The sequence below is a fragment of the Salmo salar genome, chromosome 01 (assembly GCF_965601325.2).
Source record: "Salmo salar chromosome 01, fSalSal1, whole genome shotgun sequence".
NCBI lineage: Eukaryota > Metazoa > Chordata > Actinopteri > Salmoniformes > Salmonidae > Salmo > Salmo salar.
Genome location: NC_138291.1, coordinates 64,824,241 through 64,845,631, shown reverse-complemented (window position 1 = coordinate 64,845,631; position 21,391 = coordinate 64,824,241). Strand labels below are relative to the sequence as shown.

Sequence of the window (21,391 nt, the reverse complement as noted above, 5' to 3'; positions counted from 1 at the left end):
TGGCGCTATAAGGTTGCATCTGCAATCCAATCACAAGCCTGAACAAATACAGACGGACCAATCTGAAAATGTCTTTGCCATATCCCTTTAAGTATGATCTAAGCAAAAAAAAAACACAGTCAGAAATCTTAAAGTAAATGATGTTGTCACATCATTGTTCAGTTATGACAGTAATTCGTCTGATGATCATAATACATTTCTTAATGTATTTGATGATGTGTTCTATTTTGGTAAAATAGTGTCATTCAATAATTTATGTATTCAAAAAGCTACTAGTTCAGAAGTGTGAGTTAGAACCTTAACATTTCAGAGCCATTAAGGTTCTATCTACGATTATACCCTCCTAAAAAAAAAAAGATTTACAAATGTCTCAGGATTTTGATATTCTGCACTCTATGTACCTTTAACACTAGAACTGCTAAAGCAGTCATTTTGACTGCTCATGATTGTACTTATTTTTAAGTCATGCCACCGTCCGTCGTTGACTTTTCCTAAATAGGTCTATATAACAGACTGCTGGTGTTAGAATCTTAATATCACAAACAGAACTGGAGTTATAACCAGTTTTAGGAGGGCATGTCATTTTTTCCAATGTTTTTTTCCCATTGCCCCTCCTTCTCCTAACACTAGGGCCTGCTCCGCTCCTTCTTCTGACAGTTGAAAGTGCAGTCCCCAGCTGATAATCACCCTGAAAATTGCCCTGAAAATTAACCGAAACTATACTAAAACTAATTTCAGATGTATAACAGATTAAATAAATTAAGTCAAGTATGATGGTGGAGAAAACGGGAGAATGGGTGAGTTGATGAGCGACGGGAAGCGAACGATCCATAATTATGTAATCACTAATTGTGAATGAAGAACAGGGCGGGCCATTCTATTGTATTGATCCATTCTAATTATAATCTTAAAATGGTATGTACCCTATATCAGTCCAACAAAACAAAGCAGTCTTATCAGTTTACTATGGACTACTTGGAGTAGGCTACACAGTGAGAGCATATGTAATTGTACATTCTGAACGGCTTTCAATATCTGGGAAAATACCCACACCGGGCAGCAGGTGAGCGAGTGTCTGAGAATGTGGTGATGAGGCTTGTGAAACCTTATGTTGGCAAGGGGAGAAATGTCACCATGGACAATTTCTTCACTTCACTGCCATTGGCCGAACAAGTTGCTTGCAAAGAAAAAAAAAAGCACCATGAATAAAGTGAGATGGGAGCTCCCTCCCTCTGCACAAAATAAGGCACCTGCACAGCCTTCTACTTCACAACGGTGCTGAAGAATGACAAGACAATGGGACACAATGAAGAGAAAACCCGGAGACTATTACACACTACAACCAAACAAAGGTATGTCACAGTGTGTCAGGCAAGTGAAAGTTACGGAAATTGTGTTAACTGGGAGACAAGGGATAACAGCCAAATGAAATCAAACTGATGTCATTGCGTGGAGATGCACACAAGCACTAGCTGACAATAATTGAGTTACACTATTTATCAAAGCCATTTGGTGCTACTGAGGTTTTAATAATTTTACCGTGTATTTTGACCATGCATCTTGGTTGTTGGGGTATTTGTATTTTATTTTGTCGTCATAAAAATAAGATGTTGCTGTGTTCCAACACATATGCTTTTTGTTTCATAGTTGCAACAAAGTCACTCCACAAATAAAATCCACAAATAAAAAACACACATTTTCACCCAACTTTAAGTTGGGTGAATTTTGGCTCATTCTTCCTGACAGAGCTGGTGTAACTGAGTCAGGTTTGTAGGCCTCCTTGCTCGCACATGCTTTTTCAGTTCTGCCCACAAATGTTCTATAGGATTGAGGTCAGGGCTTTGTGATTGCCACTCCAATACCTTGACTTTGTTGGACTTAAGCCATTTTGCCACAACTTTGGAAGTATGCTTGGGGTCATTGTCCATTTCGAAGACCCATTTGTGACCAAGCTTTAACTTCCTGACTGATGTCTTGAGATGTTGCTTCAATATATGCACATCATTTTCCTGCCTCATGATGCCATCTATTTTCTGAAGTGCACCAGTCCCTCCTGCAGCAAAGCACCCCCAAAACATGATGTTGCCACCCCCGTGCTTCACGGTTGGGATGTTTTTCTCCAAACATAACGATGGTCATTATGGCCAAACAGTTCTATTTCTCTTTCATCAGACCAGAGGACATTTCTCCAAAAAGTACGATCTTTGTTCCTATGTGCAGTTGCAAACTGTAGTCTGGCTTTTTTATGCCATTTTTTTGCAGTGGCTTCTTCCTTTCATGTTATGTCCATATGGGAATCGTTTTACTGTGGATATAGATACTTTTGTACCTGTTTCCTCCAGCATCTTCACAAGGTCCTTTGTTGTTGTTCTGGGATTGATTTTCACTTTTCACACCAAAGTACATTCATCTCTAGGAGACAGAACCCGTCTCCTTCCTGAGCGGTATGACGGCTGCGTGGTCCCATGGTGTTTATACTGGCGTACTATTGAAATACATCCACAGGTACACCTCCAATTGACTCAAATGATGTCATTAGCATATCACAAGCTTCTAAAGCCATGACATCATTTTCTGGAATTTTCAAAGCTGTTTAAAGGCACAGTCAACTTAGTGTATGTAAACTTCTCACCCACTGGAATTGTGAGACAGTGAATTATAAGTGAAATAATCTGTCTGTAAGCAATTGTTGGAGAAATTACTTGTGTCATGCACAAAGTAGATGTCCTAACCGACTTGCCAAAACTATAGTTTGTTAACAAGAAATTTGGGGAGTGGTTGAAAAACGAGTTTTAATGACTCCAACCTAAGTGTATTTAAACTTCCGACTTCAACTGGAGAAGGCTTCTGTCTATTTGAGCTGGTTAATCTGTGTTGGTAATCCTGTCTGATTCAGCTTTTTTAAATGTATTGTGTAGGGGAGCTGCATAAGCATTGCTCTCTGCATTCTGGAGGATCAAGTTTTGAAATCAGTGGAATTAGAGTATGAAAGCTAAAGAGATGGAGAAAACACCTGTCTCCGGATTACATCTTCAAGCTAAGGGAAACCTTGGCATGGCATCCGTGACAGGGAGACACGTACATCATACATCATGATGTATATTTGTAAGATAGTCTATCTACTGTAGATACATTTTCAGATATTTCACGTTTCATTTCAAGCTAAAGTGTTCTGTTAGCTAGCTAGCTAACGTTATCTGGCTGGCTCCCTAGCTAACACTACGTGTATGACATTATTATTCGTATCTCAAAACCGTTTGCTTTGCTATTTAAAGCCTAATGTTAGCTAGCTAACATTGAACCTGGTTGCTTAGCTCCAAGCAGATTCATGCAGGGTAGTAACAACATTATTTGTCACTATGTTCAGTATTGTTTAAATAGCTAACGTTACAGACTGGCTCATTAGCTAAAGTCATGTGACGTGTGTCATCTTAAACGTTGTTTACCTAGCTAGCTAGCTACATGTTTTAAGCTAAAGTGTACTGTTAGCTTGCTAGCTAGCATTAGTTTCCTGGCTCCCTAGCTAACATTATGTGTATGACATTATTATTCGTATCCCAGAGCCGTTTGCTTCGCTAGTTAGAGCCTAATGTTAGCTAGCTAACATTGAACCTGGTTGGTTAGCTCCCAGCAGATTCATGCAGGTAGTAACAACATGATTTGGCACTAACCTCATAGTTGTTTAACTAGTTAACATTAGCTGGCTGGCTCGTTAGTTAACATTACGTGATGTGTGTGATCTTGCACTTTGTTTACCTAGCTAGAGTCATTGTTTACCTAGCTAGCTTGCTACATGTCTTAATCTAAAGTGTACAAAACCCGTTGAATATGGTTCGTGTCAGTAAACGTTGGCAAAAAAAAAGTAATGAAATTGTTGCTGGTTGGGCTGTTTTCATGTTATGCAGAGGTAAACAAATCATCGGCCAGAGCGTCAAGTGTGCACTCTGAACACTCCAAGAGCGAAACGAGATGGATGGGGCTAAAGCTTAAGAGGGTGTGAACGATGCTGAATGGGTGTAGATAAAGAAGAGCTCTTTGCTCGATACCAAAATATTCAAAGGCCATTTTCTCAAAAGTGAGTTTAGAAGTTTATCAACTTTCAAAACAGAATTTCTTCCCCATTGTTCCTCAATAATGCAGTGTACGATATACCATTTTGGAGCTATGATTCTGTACTTTTATCCAATGTAAAAAACATAATTTCTAATTTTGCTACATAAGACCAAATCCAGGTGGTGAGTAACATATGGCTTGTTTAAGAAAATGAAAAAGTTCACTGAAAACTGTAAATTCAAAGACGAGTGGACGGAACAGTATTTATTTAATCTCCCTGCAACTAGCACAAAACCAATGTGCCTGATATGCAGTGAGTCCGTAGCTCTCGTGAAAAGAGCCAACATTAGGCGCCATTTAATATATATTTTTTAACCTTTATTTAACAAGGAAAGTCAGTTAAGAACCAAAGCCGTCCTGCGGGGACGGGGGCTGAGATTAAAAATATAATAAAAATATAGGACAAAACACACATCACGACAAGAGACATCACAACACTACATAAAGAGAGACCTAAGACAACAACATAGCATGGCAGCAACACATTACAACAAAGCATAGTACCAACACAACATGACAATAACATGGTAGCAACACAACATGGCAGCAGCCTAATATGGTAGCAGCACAAAACATGGTACAAACATTACTGGGCAAAGACAACAGCACAATGGGCAAAAAGGTAGAGAAAACAATACATCAGGCAAAACAGCCACAACTGACAGTAAGAGTGTCCATGATTGAGTCTTTGAATGAAGAGATGGAGATAAAATAGTCCAGTTTGAGTGTTTTTTCCAGCTCGTTCCAATCGCTAGATGCAGCAAACTGAAAAGAGGAGCGACCCAGGGACATGTGTGGTTTGGGGACAGTTAACCAGTCTGGGCTAGGGGGCAGTATTTTCAGGGCCAGATGAAAAACGTACCCAATTTAAACAGGTTACTACTCTGGCCCAGAAACTAGAATATGCATATTATTAGTAGATTTGGATAGGAAACACTCTGAAGTTTCTAAAACAGTTTGAATGGTGTCTGTGAGTATAACAGAACTCATATGGCAGGCAAAAACTTGAGAAAAATCTAAGCAGGATTGTTATTGAAGTAGAAGTCCTGCATTCTGATGAAGAATAGCAAAGGTAATCCAATTTTTCTTATAGTAAATCTGAGTTTGGTGAGGGCCAAACTTGGTTGGTGTCAAAATAGCTAGCCATGATGGCCGAGCTATGTACTCAGAAAAATGTTATTTCGCCAAAAAGCTATTTTAAAATCGGACACCACGATTGCATGAAGGAGTTCTGTATCTATAATTCTTAAAATAATTGTTGTGTATTTTGTGAACGTTTTATGCTGAGTAATTAAATAAATTCACCGGAAGTTTGCGGTGTGTATGCTAGTTGCTAATTCTGAACATCAAAAAATAATGTAAAAAGCTGGTTTTTGATATAAATATGATCTTGATTGAACAAAACATGCATGTATTGTATAACATAATGTCCTAGGAGTGTCATCTGATGAAGATCATCAAAGGTTAGTGCTGCATTTAGCTGTGTTTCTGTTTTTTGTGACATATATGCTTGCTTGAAAAATGGCTGTGTGGTTATTTCTGGCTATGTACTCTCCTAACATAATCTAATGTTTTGCTTTCGCTGTAAAGCCTTCTTTAAATCGGACAATGTGGTTAGATTAACGAGAGTCTTGTCTTTCAAATGGTGTAAAATAGTCATATGTTTGAAAAATGGAAGTTTTTGTATTATTGAGGAATTTGTAATTCGCGCCACGCCTATCATTGGATAGTGGAGCAGGTGTTCCGCTAGCGGAACGTCTAGATGTAAGAGGTTAAAATAGCTTTTCGGCGAAAGCACATTTTGCAATATTCTGAGTACATAGCTCGGCCATCACGGCTAGCTATTTTGACATCCGCCAACTTCGGGGTCACCTAAACTCAGAATTACTATTAGAAAAATTGGATTAACTTTGCTGTTCTTCGTCAGAATGCAAAAAATGGAGAAGTCTCGTGAACGCGCATCTCAGTCTCACTGTCCCCAGGCTGACCACTTACAAACTCTGCTGCTGTACTTTGCCCAGAGACAGCAGACACCCCATTCCACTTTCTGGCGGCTTTAGAGAGCCAATGGAAGCCTTAGAAAGTGTCACGTTACAGCACAGATGCTGTAATGTCGATAGAGATGCAACAGAAGGACAACAAATTGTCAGACAGGGCACTTCCTGTATGGAATCTTCTCAGGTTTTGGCCTGCCATATGAGTTCTGTTATACTCACAGACACCATTCAAACAGTTTTAGAAACTTTAGAGTGTTTTCTATCCAAATCTACAGAGAGAGAACTGCTCCTTAAAGTAACTAACTTTGGCCTTCAGGATAGCCTGAGTGCACTAATTTCTCATTTGTCTGTATACGTGTGCCTTTCGCCAAATGGAATTCTTGAGGTGGAGTCATGGTCGAACCAGGGGCTGAACCTGTTTTTAATTCTCATTTTCTTTACGGGGCGTGATTGTTAAGAATACCACTGAAAATATATAAAGTTTTTTAGTAAGCATCTTTGACAAATCAGGACAGGTCATTTCACTGAGCGCCATTACGAACACAGGTTGTAAAACAGTGATCACTAAGGTCATTACAGAAAACACCAGACTGATACCTATCAGGATTATTTGTGAGGATAACATCAAATAGTAGCCTTTAGTAGTTGTTTGGAGTCATACCTTGTGGGATTGGTAATAATCTGAGAGATATTTAGGGAGTCCCATTGCTTTAGGACTTGGTCAGGTGGTTTAAGCATCTCCCAGTTTAGGTCACCTAGCAGGACACATTCAGACTTAGTGTAAGGGAGAGAGCTTAGGGCAATTAGGGTACAGGTCAGTGCTGATGGTGAACGATAACACCCAGCAACAGTCAACAAACAGCTATTTGAAGGTTGAATGCTTAAAACCAGCAAATCAAATTGTTTGAGGACAGACTTGTTGGAGACAACCGAGCACTAAAGGTGTTCCTTGGTACAGATTGCCAGTGCACCACCTTTGAAAGATCTGCCTTGTCGAAAAAGGTTATAACCAGAAAGGTTAACATCAGTGTTCAAAAAACGTGTTCTTCACGTCTCAGTAATGACCAACACATCTGGATTGGAACTATGAACCCACACTTTCAATTTATACATTTTAGGTAATAAGCGTCTAGTGTTAATTTATGACATTTGAATGTGCATTAGATGGCAACAAGATCATATTTACAGCAATTTCATCAGGTTAAAAGAATACAAAGCCGGCGAAAGGTGGTTAGAATAAGATGGGAGGCCAAGTGTCCGTGTAACCAACAGAGACTCAGAGTCCCGAGTGTGGCAAAAACATAGTCTGTCCCACGGTCGGATAAACAAGCAAGTTCATAGTCAACAAAGCCCACAGGAGTCATGAGGCAAATAGCATAAAGCACAAGAAAAAAATATGACGACTTGGGGCTTGCCATTGTAAGTTCAGAGTCACTCGCCCCAACAGTCCGTGTGTACTGGAGGCGAGCGAAAGCTTAGGAGAGAGGGGGGAGTGTGGCGGGGTTATCTGTACCAAACAGGGGGAGACAGGCCAGACAGGCCAGGGCAGAACGGTGAACAGATCACCAGGTGGAATCGAAGCAGCAGTGCAGCAGGCAACGGGAGTAGGTGTCACACCCACTTGGGAGAAGATTTTTTCGGGAGGCAGATTCCTTGTAGAAAATCCCAAGTCGTTAGCTAGCTATATCTCTTCAGTTTCCCCGAATGGTCCTTTACGACGTCCAAACAAAGTTGTCATGTGGCTGTTGTATTTTGGGGATTGTGAGGAGTATATCTTCTAATGTGAACAAAGCAAAAATATTGTTTCTTATTGCAGTAATTTACAATTGAAATGTCCTGGCTGCATATAAGTTCAAAATATAGATGAATCCAGGGGGACTGTATTGCAATGACGTCTGCACAGATCCAGGGGGCTTCAAAGGCCTCTGCATTTGGGTGGGGGAGGCTGTGAAACTCTCCTGCCATTGTTGGGCTCAAGGGCTTTGACACCTCTCACTTCACACCTCAGTGCTAATTGATCTGATCTGTTCTGTCTTTGCAAACCTGGGAGCCTTAACTTAGCATTCGCTCATAGAATTAATTTAATTGTAAGTTATTTTTCTTCTTGGCTTTAAAAGTAGCATCAGATTAAACATTACTCACACAGTTCCAGGTTGGATGGTGTTTGCTGGTCATTGGTTTGCCAGAGCATTTGCTGTATAGACCTTGGAAATAAGAATCTTTGGTAGTAGGAATCCTTCCAGGTTATTTTGTCCAAAATCAAGTTGTAGGTTTGGAGTTTTGATTTGGAGTGAAGGTTATGTTGTGGAGGGTAGTATCCTGTATATGTCCTTGTGGAAAAATGCAGGTTTATCTAACTCTAAATCATTTTTTTTTTAACCTGTTGGGGCTAGGGGGCAGTATTTTCACGGCTGGATAAAAAAACGTACCCGATTTAATCTGGTTACTAATCCTACCCAGTAACTAGAATATGCATATACTTATTATATATGGATAGAAAACACCTTAAAGTTTCTAAAACTGTTTGAATGGTGTCTGTGAGTATAACAGAACTCATTTGGCAGGCAAAAACCTGAGACATTTTCTGACAGGAAGTGGATACCTGATGTGTTGAATTACCTTTAAGCCTATGCCATTGAAACACACAGGGGTTGATTAATGTTTTGGCACTTCCTATTGCTTCCACTAGATGTCACCAGCCTTCACAAAGTGTTTTGAGTCTTTTACTGTGAGATCTGACCGAACAAGAGCCTTGGAACGGTGATGGCCGATTAGACTCTGGCGCGCGAGTTCATGTTGGGTACCCTCGTTCCAATACGTTATAAAAGAGAATGCATTCGTCCACCTTGAATATTATTCATGTTCTGGTTAAAAAAGGCACTAATGATTTATGCTATACAACGTTTGACATGTTTGAACGAACGTAAATATATTTTTTCCCCTCGTTCATGACGAGAAGTCCGGCTGGCTTAGATCATGTGCTAACAACACGGAGCTTTTTGGACATAAATGATGAGCTTTTTTGAACAAAACTACATTCGTTATGGACCTGGGATTCCTGGAAGTGACATCTGATGAAGAGAATCAAAGGTAATGGATTATTTACATAGTATTTTCGATTTTAGATCTCTCCAACATGGCCGTTTGTCTGTAAAGCAAAGCGTATTTTTCTGGGCGCAGTGCTCAGATTATTGCAAAGTGTGATTTCCCAGTAAGGTTATTTTTAAATCTGGCAAGTTGATTGCGTTCAGGAGATGTAAATATATAATTCTTTAAATGACAATATAATATTTTACCAATGTTTTCTAATTTTAATTATTTAATTTGTGGTGCTGACTTGACTGCTGGTTATTGGAGGGAAACGATTTCCTGAACATCAACGCCATAGTAAACCGCTGTTTTTGGATATAAATATGAACTTGATAGAACTAAAAATGCATTTATTGTCTAACATAATGTCCTAGGAGTGTCATCTGATGGAGATTGTTAAAGGTTAGTGCATCATTTTAGCTGGTTTTATGGTTTTGGTGACGCCTGTCTTTGAATTGACAAAACATTACACACAGCTATTGTCAATGTACTCTCCTAACATAATCTAACTTTATGCTTTCGCCGTAAAACCTTTTTGAAATCGGACAACGTGGTTAGATTAAGGAGATGTTTATCTTTCAAAGGGTGTAAGATAGTTGTATGTTTGAAAAATTTGAATTTTGACATTTATTTGGTTTCAAATTTGCCGCTCTTGAAATGCACCTGCTGTTGATAGGGTGCACCACGGGTGGCACGCTAGCGTCCCACATAGCCCCAAGAAGTTAAACATGCTGAAAAATGTGGGAGCCCATCTGCTCATGATTTCTCTCTCTCTCAAGGCTTGACGTGACATTATGACACCAGGCATAGTAAATTCGATCAGATGTATCCCATCAAAGGGATGCTGACAAAAAGGGGCATAGATCTGAAGTCAGTGGTCTTCATCACCACAAATGGAGCTCCAGCCATGATAGGAAGAGGGGGTGGACTGGTTGCATGTTTGAAAGAGGACCACCCTGACCTGAAATAATTTCTGTCCTGTGTCTTGGAAAATAGTATTCTGAGGTCATGATGAAACTGATTCACTTTTTGAGAGCAACATCATCCCTACAACACCGCCTGTTACGAGGCATTCTGAGGCATACTACTGCACAACAGATGGCTCAGCAAAGGCAGGGTCTTGGAATGCTTTAGGGCCATACAGGAGGAAATCAAAGCTTTCTTATCAGAGTAAAATAGTGACAAGGCAACTCAGTTTTCTGAGTTTTTGGAAGATGAGTAGAAGATGGAAACAGTTGTAATTTTGACAGACATTGCATCACACCTTAATCAACTGAATGTTAAGCTGCAGAGACGGGACAACACACTGTGTGATATAACAGCAGTCCAGGCTTTACAGAAGAAATGTGAGGTTTTCAAGAATGATCTCCAGGGAGAACTTGTCCATTTCCCCAATCTTCTGGTGCAAACACAGGGAGACAAAGATGTTTCCAACCATGATAATTTCATCCAGAGGTTGATGGATAACTTCAAGGCTCGCTTTGATGACTTCACTGTTGGAAGACAACTGCTGCTGCTCATCCAGAACCTCTTCTTGGTCACAAACATGACACAGTTGTCAAAAGAAGCAAAACAGATCTTCAGACGGGTAGATTTTGCATCACTGCAAATGGAGTTGATTGAGCTGCAAGAAAATGTGGCTTTGAAGGAGCAGGCTGGTGATTGTGACCCTGTCACTTTCTGGGGGAAGATGGTGCCTGCAACTTGTTCCACTCCCATACTGTGAACAACAACTCCTTGTGCCTTTTCTAGAACATGACATAGCTTTCGAAGGTCACACTGGATAACTGCCTTCACTTGTCTCAGTGTTGAGTTCCATCTTGTGTTGACAGTGGCAGGGGTGCCTCTTTCCCCAAATTCAGCCTCACACACCTCTTTGAATGTTGTGCTTGTATGCAGCAGTGAGCTGATTTTTGATAACTTTGAAAGAGAAGGAGTCATCATTTTTGTTTCTTTCAAGCCATCTCCCACCACCAGCTGGAGAGTGTGGGCAAAACACTGCAAGCGCTGTAGGCTTGTACACAATCGCCCAACCTTAACACACACACACAGACACCCTCTCTGTGTGTGGTTACAATAGGCTAAATTATGTCAATGGTTTTAGGAACAGCAGTAACCTGCCTAGCCAGTTGTAGCTCAATCTTAGGTGCATTGATCATGTTCCCGCACTGACTGACCGTGTGGAGGCTCATTGATTTAACGTTAGGTTAGCCTACATGCTACACTAGTAAAGTTATATATAGATGTCGGCTATATTAGCCATGACTTACCATTCTTTGTGCAGCTTCAAATGTCGAACAAAGTTTTAATAGCATATTTTTTATATATTTGGGCTTGGGGAGGGTATCAAGTCAGTTCGAGTCAAAAGGCTCAAGTCCAAGTTAAGTCACGAGTCATTGGCGTTAAAGTCAAAGTCGAGTTGCAAGTCTTTTTTGATTTTGTCAAGTTGAGTCTAAAATCATCATATTTGTGTCTCAAGTCCAAGTCATGTGACTCGAGTCCAAACCTCTGATTTACCGTATATGTTAAGCTAGTCTATTTATAATAGAGCCATAATGTATGTATTCTTATGCCATTATTTAACTGTCTACTTTAATTAAATGCTCTGTTTACTCATTGCTGTGTATCGTTGTTTCCTCTGTAGAACCATAAACATTTACAAAATTTCCATGAAACATCATAAACTTCATCCCTGGATTGCAAAAATATTTTTTATAGAAGATTAAGGCCAGCAATGTACAACCATCAAAATAGTTTAATAACCCACAAGCAAGTATAATTATGCCACTTTTATTCCATAACTAGACATATTTGTCCGTCAAGCAATTCATTCAAAACAGTAAAATAATCAAAGCTTCTAGAGGCTGATGATTTAATTTATGGATAAACAGTTGGCAAAAGACGTACTATAATTGCAAAAGTGAAATCATCTCCTTCCAATTATGTACATTTTCCTTTGAGTAATAACAGATAGCTAACTAGTAAGGTTTTGGTTTGTCTGGTGATGGCAAACTTAAAGAAGCATCCTCCAATCTATGTAACGATCACTAATTTACCCAATCTAAACGATTTGGACAAAAAGAAGTCCATAAACCAGGGGAATTTAACTACTATTTGAGAAGGTCCAGTCACACAAAATTCCTAGGTGGCAAATGTTCAGATGGATATTGTCATTTATGTAATAGCAAACCCCCACCTCGCAACCCCATGTTTTATGTATGTTTATAGAGGGCCACATAGGCACATAATCTGGCCATGATAACTACAAGATTTAGATAGCTGGTTGGCATAACTTACCTACCCAGCTAAAATGGGCTAGTTGTTCAACTGGACACTTCTGACAGGTTAATAACATAACAAGAGGAAAACTGTCCATGCACCACCAAATTTGGTGCATTCTACTATTACATCTCTTAACAGCATTACATTAAAAGCCTGACACAGTGTTTTGCAAAACGCCAATCCATTACCTTAGCCAGGGAAAAAAAACGTAAACTCTTTCAGAATATTATTCAATCAAGCTTTACACTGTCAATACCAAGTAAAATCTTTACAAAAAACAATTTCAAGAGGATTCATTTTATTCATTCATATGCAATATGCACAAACACACATGCATGCGCATACACACTTCTGGCTTCTACACACAAACAAATAAAGGAAATTGAAAGTGTCTCACATTGGCTTGAACAATGACCAGGTAGCGTGTTCTCTCTTCGTAGTTTAGTCTCTCAGCCAGAACAATGTACCCAGAGAGAGTATTCCCTACAACCACAGTTTCACTAGACACCTGATAGAGAGAGAGAGAGAGAGATAGAGAGAGAGAGAGAGTGTTCACTCATAGTTTTCATTAACAACAAACATTGTTCCACTATTCCATAGTCCTATAGCTTAAATAAGTCAGTCTTCAGTAAGAAAGCATTACATCCACGTACTGGGTCATTGGGGTTGTACTGGATGCCATATTCTATCTGTCCGTTAGGCCCATCATCGATGTCTGTGGCCCCATTGTCTTCACCGAAGCCTGTGAATATGATGGTCCCGGCAGGAGTGAGCTGGAGGCAGAGATAGAGAGAGCAAACTGTCATCAGGCATGTCACTCTGTCAGGACATTGTAACAACTCTATCTCACAGAAATGACTGACCCCTCCCAAGATCACAGGGACACAATATGTATTCAATAGAAGATGGCCAAATACTGCCAGAAGTGTGAGAAGTTGAGACCTGTGTTGTTATGCTATAGAAAGAGTGAATGAATTAACTGATTTGAAATGAAAACATTGTCATCAGCAGCCATGAATGAGTGTTTCTCTGCACCCCACTGACAGCCATAACAACCACTCAGAGAGATGCTGAAGAGAAAAGGGCCTTGAGGGGAGTTCAGCTCAGTTCAGAAGCGGTTTGACTCATAGCTGTTCAGGGTGTAGTGTTTCCTGGGATAACACACACTCAGTGTGAACATCATAAAACACAGGAAGTGTCAACAAACATCAGTCATGGTTGTCTACTCTAGACAACACAATGTCTGACTCTGAGCCTCTTGATACAGGTGTCATGTCAAAATCTGGTTTTGATAGCTGAAATAATAAGACATCTCAAATGTCTAGTGTCATTAATGTAATGTAGTTTGTACAGTGATGGCATTTTGAAAAAGAGACAAACAGAAATAACTAGAGAATTTGTCAGTGACACACAATATGAAATTACTTCTATTTTCCTTTGACAGCTGGGGTCTATGATGGAGGAGAACAATGTTCATTTCAGAATGAGTTATACAGTATCTGCAAACGTAGGAGATTAAAATCAATCTTCAAAGCAGTATGAAAATATCCACATAATTTGCTTGTTTGTTTGGTTCTGCAGACCTTTTTGGTCAAAATAATCCTTGTCTGATATGGGAACTTAACAATTTATGGCAAAAATTGTACTGCAAAATGCAGCCAAAAGTCAATTTGTATAGGTGTAGATATAGGTGTGGATATCACTGACTGATTTTGATAAGACAGATTTTAGATTTCTAAACACAGTGATGCATAACACAAAATACAATTTGATATTCCACTGTGCTCTCTGTCTGGACTGGTAACAAGAGTATTGACTCACACAGCTATCACTTTGTCTTAAATGAAATAGAAAAACACTCACACGTACGCATTTGCATGCATGTGCATGTACAAGTACATGCGCACACACACATACTGAGCTGATGCTGTTAGTCAAAAGCATCATTGTTGAGCTTTCGGGTGCACACAGGGAATATGGTGACATCTATGACATCTATATCACGCATAGCACACAGACAGGATACCCATGATTCACTGGGAACATGCAAACTAGCGTGCCACTGAGCAAATTCATGCACTGAGAATGAACAGATATTCTGAAGATCTGAGGATCAGCTATTGTTTTATTATCCTGGGAACCTTCTGCTTAACATGCGTATAATAGCTGTTGTCATGCATTACTCTGTCTCCGTGCTGAAGGCGTATCAACAAAATAGAAATAACATGGGGGAACCCAGTGAAGAATCCCCATTGCTACAGAGTAGTCTACACTCTATTTCACTGTGCCAACATCAAAAATGCTTTGACTCTTTAATCAGGTAGGTCCTTCATTTAAATGATCACCAAACCTTGACCTTTCTTTGTATTTCAAAGAATGAAGTGTGAATCTACTACATAATTGCTACTACAGTAGGAGTCCCTTTCTGTAAGGCATCTGGGCTTTGTTGACATCTGCTGGAAGGGTCATGATGACTTTCAAACCTCATTTGAGGAATCAGGCTGTGACTTACCCTGGGGATAAAGAAATGCTCACTAAAGAAAAAAGCAATAATTGTTGTAGTAACTCTCTCTCTCACCTCGTTGATAGCTACATAGTAGCGCTGCTGTTGAAAGCGAGGCGTGTTGTCGTTTTTGTCCCTGATTACAATGCGGACCTCGTGGAGAATTACTGTTCCAACCAGCTCATTGGTGCACTGGACCTTCACCACGATAGTAGAGATATGCGAGGGGGGCTAAAGGCAAGAAAGAAACAGAGAGAGAGAAAGGGAGAAAATGAGAAACTGTAAATCAACCAATTCATCAATCAATAAACCAATCAATAAACTCTGGATTATGCAATCATTGTAGAAAAATACATTGTCACACTGCTCCAAAGCCCTTTACCTCAGTAAATCCAAACCCCACAAATAAGTCTACAAGTTTTGGAATGGCCTAGTCAAGTCCAGACCTAATCCCAATTGAGATGTTGTGGCAGGACTTGAAATGAGCAGTTGATGCTTGAAAATAAATGTCACTGAGTTAAAGCAGTTCTGCATGGAAGAGTGGACCAAAGTTCATCCACAGTGATGTGAGAGACTGATCAACAATACAGGAAGTGTTTGGTTGGAGTCATTGCAGCTAAAGGTGGCACAACCAGTTATTGAGAGTAAGGGGGCAATTCCTTTTTTACACAGGGACATTGGGTGTAGCATAACTTTGTTTATGAAATAAGTATGTAATTGTTGTGTTATTTGTTCACGCAGGTTGCCTTTATCTAATATCAGGTTTTGGTTGAATATCTGATAATAGTCAGCATTAAAAACATGCAAAAGTAGAGAAAATTATAAAGGGGGAAAACGCATTTTCATAGCACTGTATGTCTAGTACGCTTGTGTTTGCAAACATTTCTTAGCAAGACTCTTTGCCTCTACAAACAACGTTATCCCAACCCAACCTGGGGCCGGGTCCATACTCACATCTCTGTCCAGGACGCGTCCGGTGCTGTTGAGGAACAGTCTCTGTCTGAGGGGTTCCAGGATGACCCAGTGGGCGTAATTGTCCAGCAGGGTCAGAGAGATGGTCCTGCCTGGGTCCTCTGCTCTCCCGTTGATCTGCATATTCTTCACTATAACTGTGCCTGCACAGAAGTAACATATTATGTTATACTGTAATTTTGCACAAATTTGTTTTATACTTTGCAACTTACATTTATTTAACACATTTATGCTCAGTCTGTAGCCCATGCAAAAATCAAACTTTCAACCATGGTGTTACAAGCACCATGCCTCAAACAACAGTCATGTTACACAGCAGCATAATGATCAGGGTTTACATACTCTCTAAAACTTTTAAATCCCTTTTCAGAGAAAGGCTCATTTAGGCTAGCTCCAGGCATTACCAAATTATTTTCCTCAAGAGCCACTCTTAAGTATTGGATGAATTGCATCCTTGCCTTTTAATCATGAATGATTAGAATGATTAGAATCTGACACTGCAGCACTCGAGGACTAGACAGAAACACAGCATTGGAATCTGGCCTTAGCATTGGCTAGAGGAATCCAACCAATTGTGCATTGGTTGATTGGCATGCTTGTTAGGGTACCAGTACTACACCAGAACACATTCTGACCTTGTTGATGTGCAGTCACCTTTTCTACAATTTTTGCAAGACAAAATACATATGATCAGAAGTAATTCTGCTCCCCGTCTGTAGCAAGGCATGTGCAGTATCCACATGAGGTTAAAATTAACGTAGTTACAGAACCCTGAACCAAGCCATATGCTGGCAAACTACATATGTAATGTACTGAGTTTAACACATGCCTCACTACACTAGCACATAGAAGCAAGCAGATCATTTAGCTATACAACTAAATAGGATGGTGTGTGTCTTTATGGATGTTTTAATTACAGTGTAGCACGCTATAATTTCATCCTTTAATCTCAAAACAAGGACTTTTCATACATATTTCAACTTCAGAGGGAAATCTTTTTGGAATATTTAGGTCATAAAATACACTGCTGATAATATTACAAATAACATTACTGGGGAGGGAGAGGGAGCCTTGTCGCTTTCTAAAGTTAATTACTCTTCAATTGTCTAGAGAGACTAAGACAGGCAATAACCCTTACCATTTATATCAATGGAAGATTTATGCACTTCTAGGGCTCTATTTTAACGAACCTAACGCAATGGTCAATCTAAGCGCTGGGCGGTAGTGTTATAGGTTCGGGGTATGTCAGAAATATTTTTGTTATTTTCACAAGCACAATTATTGGCGCAGTTGACTTGGTTTTGATGAATAAACAAGTTGTGGCCAATCAGAACGTGCGCCATGGCTAAATATATGGTTGCTTCAAGTTGTGTACTTATGGTATTTTATGTATTGCCTTGGAATCAACTCCAATTCCAATGATATTCTGTTATAGGTTGTTAAACAGCTTACAGAATCAAAATGTAGACCTATCCCATCTTTGCTAAATATGTTAACTTGAACATGTTTGCAGTCCACATTGTTGTAAGTAATTGCATGGCTTCAATGTTGAAATATATGCATAGCATTCTCACTTATATAGAGGATAGGCCTACTGCAAATTGCATTATGGCCGAGCATGGACAAGCCACATGTTGTCAATAAGCTAGATTAAATTCACTAAAAAGAGAGTGAATGATTCTAATCAAATTCTAAACAAAACTAAACAACAACTTGTTTTAAATAGGCTACTTACAGACACAATAATTGCTTCCCATGTGCATATAATATTAAAACAAAGCAGATTATGGAAGGTGTGGCGAGGTGAGGTAGGACCCAGGAGCAGAGAATAGAACCAGACGAGGAACCAGTGGTTTAGAATAAATGTAAATACTTTACTGGGAAAAAGTTCAACAGTAGGTACAAAGTAAGGAAGAAAACAAACACTATGATAACTCACTCAGGAGACAAACGCACATGGCAAACAAATCAAGCTTCTGCAAAAGGTAACAGAAAACACACCTCTCTAAAAGGAAATCATAGTTCGTAACTGAAAACACCTGAGTGTGAATATAGTCTCTAGGTCGATATCTGCAGACCTCTGGTGACAGGTGGAACCATGACAGAGGGTTTTCCACATATCTAAACATATCACAGTAGATGGACAAAGATCAAATATAAAGGGATTGGGAAAATGTCCACTCCCCCTTATACTGCTTCCAAATAAAATGTTTTCTATAAATATTGGAATCATCTCAGAAATCGCAATCAAACTTCTCCAGAAGTTGCATGGACGTTCTCACCATAAAACCAGGACAGTGAATCATTCTGATAAGTTTGGTTTTAATTAAAGTACATGAAAAACAAGCAATCTGTTTTTTTCAACAACAACAATAAATAAATGTAAAATGTAATATCATAAAATATCCAGGACAATAAAAGACCACACATTGCTGTTGAACCAGCCTTCGTTATAGTAGGCCTAGGGTAAGTAAGGGTAGCATATGGAGGGCTTCGGTTTTAAAAATATGAAATGGAAAACAAACTATTGTTACAGGAAAATAACTTCTCAATACGAGGTTCGCCGGTATTCACAGAGGTTCTCTTGTTTCATGATAGGCATGGACACATGTAGCCTACATCATGGAGGGGGTTTTACTCACGTCCAAAGCATGGCAAAAATAATGTAAGCCTGCCTACAATACATAGAGAAAAAGAAAATGTCAGCTCACTATTTTGCTCCTCTCAAACTTGATCTTTTAATAAAGCTTTGGTGATTAAGATTTATTTCCAAGCGGTCTCACGAGCCAAACATTACATTGGGCAGGACAAAAAGAAAACAGTCTTCATTTAGAAGAAGGGAGGATATGCTTGGTTTTTAATCAAATAAAACGAAATGGGGAAAAAAACATTACTGGTTTATGTTTCTAAATCTGAAGTATACAGGCACCAAAAGCACATCTTGTTCCATGTGCATAATGGGCAGTCTGTGTCATGGCTGGATAGGCTGCGTTTCCGCTGTCAAAATTTGTGCCATAACCAACTGTGTTACCGCTAAAACCAACTTTTGGTTGGTCTTAAATATCCTTACCAGCACTGCCTGAAATTAGCACTTTTTATAATTTTTTTAAGGACATGCTTAAAATATTCCCACCCCTCCCATCTGAGCCCAAGCGTGCTGATGTTAGACAGGTACATTTCCGAACCTGGCGTTAGGGCTGGAAAATACCAGTGCCCCAGTTTTAACATGATGAAATTGTAAAACAATGTGCGTTTGACAACAGTACCACCTTAACACCAGCCCAAACATAAAGCCCTTAGTCACTTACTCTTTCAATATAATACTTACAAAACTCACAAAGGAAAGAGGTAATGTTGACACGTTCACACAAGATAAAGTGAACTTCTGCAAGGGGTGAGAGGTCTTGATAAAACAAATTCCACAGAAACCCTCCACCTATTGGTTTCTCTCCACTCTCTTAGAAAAAAGGGTTCCAAAAGGGTTATTTGCGGAAGGATGGGTTCTACCAAGAACCGTTTTGACCAGAAGAACCTTTTTTGGAAGACAATGGTTATTTTATAAAGCAAAGGGTTCTCACCTAGAACCTTCAACATCCTAAGAACCATTTTTGGAAGAAAGGGTGCTTTGATGATTATTTGGAAGGCAATCAGGATTATTTGGAAGGCAAGAAGAGTTCTACATAGGACCATATATAATATTTCTCAGCAAGCTCTATTGCAGGGAGATTTTCAGAAGTGTTTGTTTTACTGTAAAATCTGTGTTTTTTAATGTACATTGATTGGTTGATTAAAGTTATGCTACACAAAGATAAATAACATACCATTTTCAAATTAATCCAATCTGTTAGTAATTGGATTTATTGTAGCCGTTACTGAGATGGTTGTTCCAGGTTAGATGATTGAGGTAGTCTCAGCAATCATTCTTCCCTACCTTGGCACTCATTCTGAATGCAGGTTGTGGGTGATTAACAAATCGAATTGTTGGATAACTCTGGTTGGATTCCAATAGGAATTACACATCACCTTGCAAGGCAACATTTTGCGATTTGCAGGCCTGATGTGGCCAGTAAACCAGGAGATCCCTAACACCACTGTGTTAGGGTATAACTAGGCCCTCAAAGAAAGGCCTTATGATATACACAGAGTATAGAAAATCTTATTATAAACTGGGTGGTTTTAGCCCTGAATGCTGATTGGCTGACAGCCATTTAATATCAGACTGTATACCACGGGTATGACAAAACTATTATTTTTACTGCTCCAATTACGTTGGTAACCAGTTTATAATAGCAATAAGGCACCTTGGGGGTTTGTGGTATATGGCCAATATATCACGGCTATGTGCTGTATAAAGGCACTACACGTTGCGTTGTGCATAATAACAGCCCTTAGCCATGGTATAAATACTTATTTCCCTCATTAAAATGCAAATCAATTTCTAAAATTTTTGACATGCGTTTTTCTGGATTTTTTTGTTGTTATTCTGTCTCTCACTGTTCAAATAAACCTACCATTAAAATTATAGACTGATAATTTCTTTGTCAGTGGGCAAACGTACAAAATCAGCAGGGGATCAAATACTTTTTTCCCTCACTGTATGCAATTCAAAGTTAATATAGACTATTTTCTCTAATTGATAGGCCAGGCGCCCAGGACAGTTAGTGCCTTTGTGTGAGTTTGGTAGATATTGAAGATATATTAAAGATAATACCTTTCATAAAGTGGAAGCCATGATGACTCATAACTGACTGTCTGGACTCACGATATCTTAGACTTTGGACCAATATAATCAATCCCTGGATAATTACAGTACATGCGCTGAGGTTTACCAAAGGCTTTCAAGTTAGTGGAGAAAAAATATAAAGATTAGCAAAAAAAAATACTAATCAATAAGCACTTAACATGTTCTGTATTGAAGTCCAACCGAGACCAGGTTTAATTTTGTTTGATCTTTAAAATAATCCAATAAACATGATATGTTCCACGCAATAAGCAGCAATAACCTGAATAGAAAAGTAATGCGTGTCCTCAATCCACTAAAAAACACCATGCTGTAAGAAACAATCCAATAATATGACTTTTCAAGACCAGTCGTCTTGTATAAGAGGTTGAGTATGAAGTAAGATTTTACTCTATCACAGACACGGTGGATCAAACTCTGTGTCCGATAAGATGTGGCTTGAGTTTGGCTCCTACCGCTCGTACCCTGCACTTTCACACCCTGGACCCTTTAGCACCCATCAACCAGGTGTGAATGGGGAGAGTGAGCAAAGCTGCACCGATACACAAATAGCATAGGCTATGTATTGTAGACAAAGGCACATTTATACACGCAAACACAAAAACCCTCATACAGTTCACACATAGCAGAGATTGGTATTCAGCCGTTCAAAAGTTCAAAAACATGTGACCTCAAGCATTTGTTACATATGCC

General features: G+C 39.3%; 1 protein-coding gene across 1 annotated transcript in view; it reads right to left on the bottom strand.

Moving 5' to 3' along the window:
- Window positions 1-21,391, bottom strand: part of LOC106607182 (protocadherin-15) — a 177,025-nt gene that overhangs the window by 77,708 nt on the left and 77,926 nt on the right. Inside the window, exons 4-7 of the mRNA XM_045720950.2 lie at window positions 15,940-16,100; window positions 15,061-15,216; window positions 13,136-13,255; window positions 12,880-12,990 (exon numbers count right to left, since the gene is read on the bottom strand). Coding sequence (XP_045576906.2) covers window positions 12,880-12,990; window positions 13,136-13,255; window positions 15,061-15,216; window positions 15,940-16,100 — 548 coding nt within the window. The remainder of the gene's footprint in view (window positions 1-12,879; window positions 12,991-13,135; window positions 13,256-15,060; window positions 15,217-15,939; window positions 16,101-21,391) is intronic.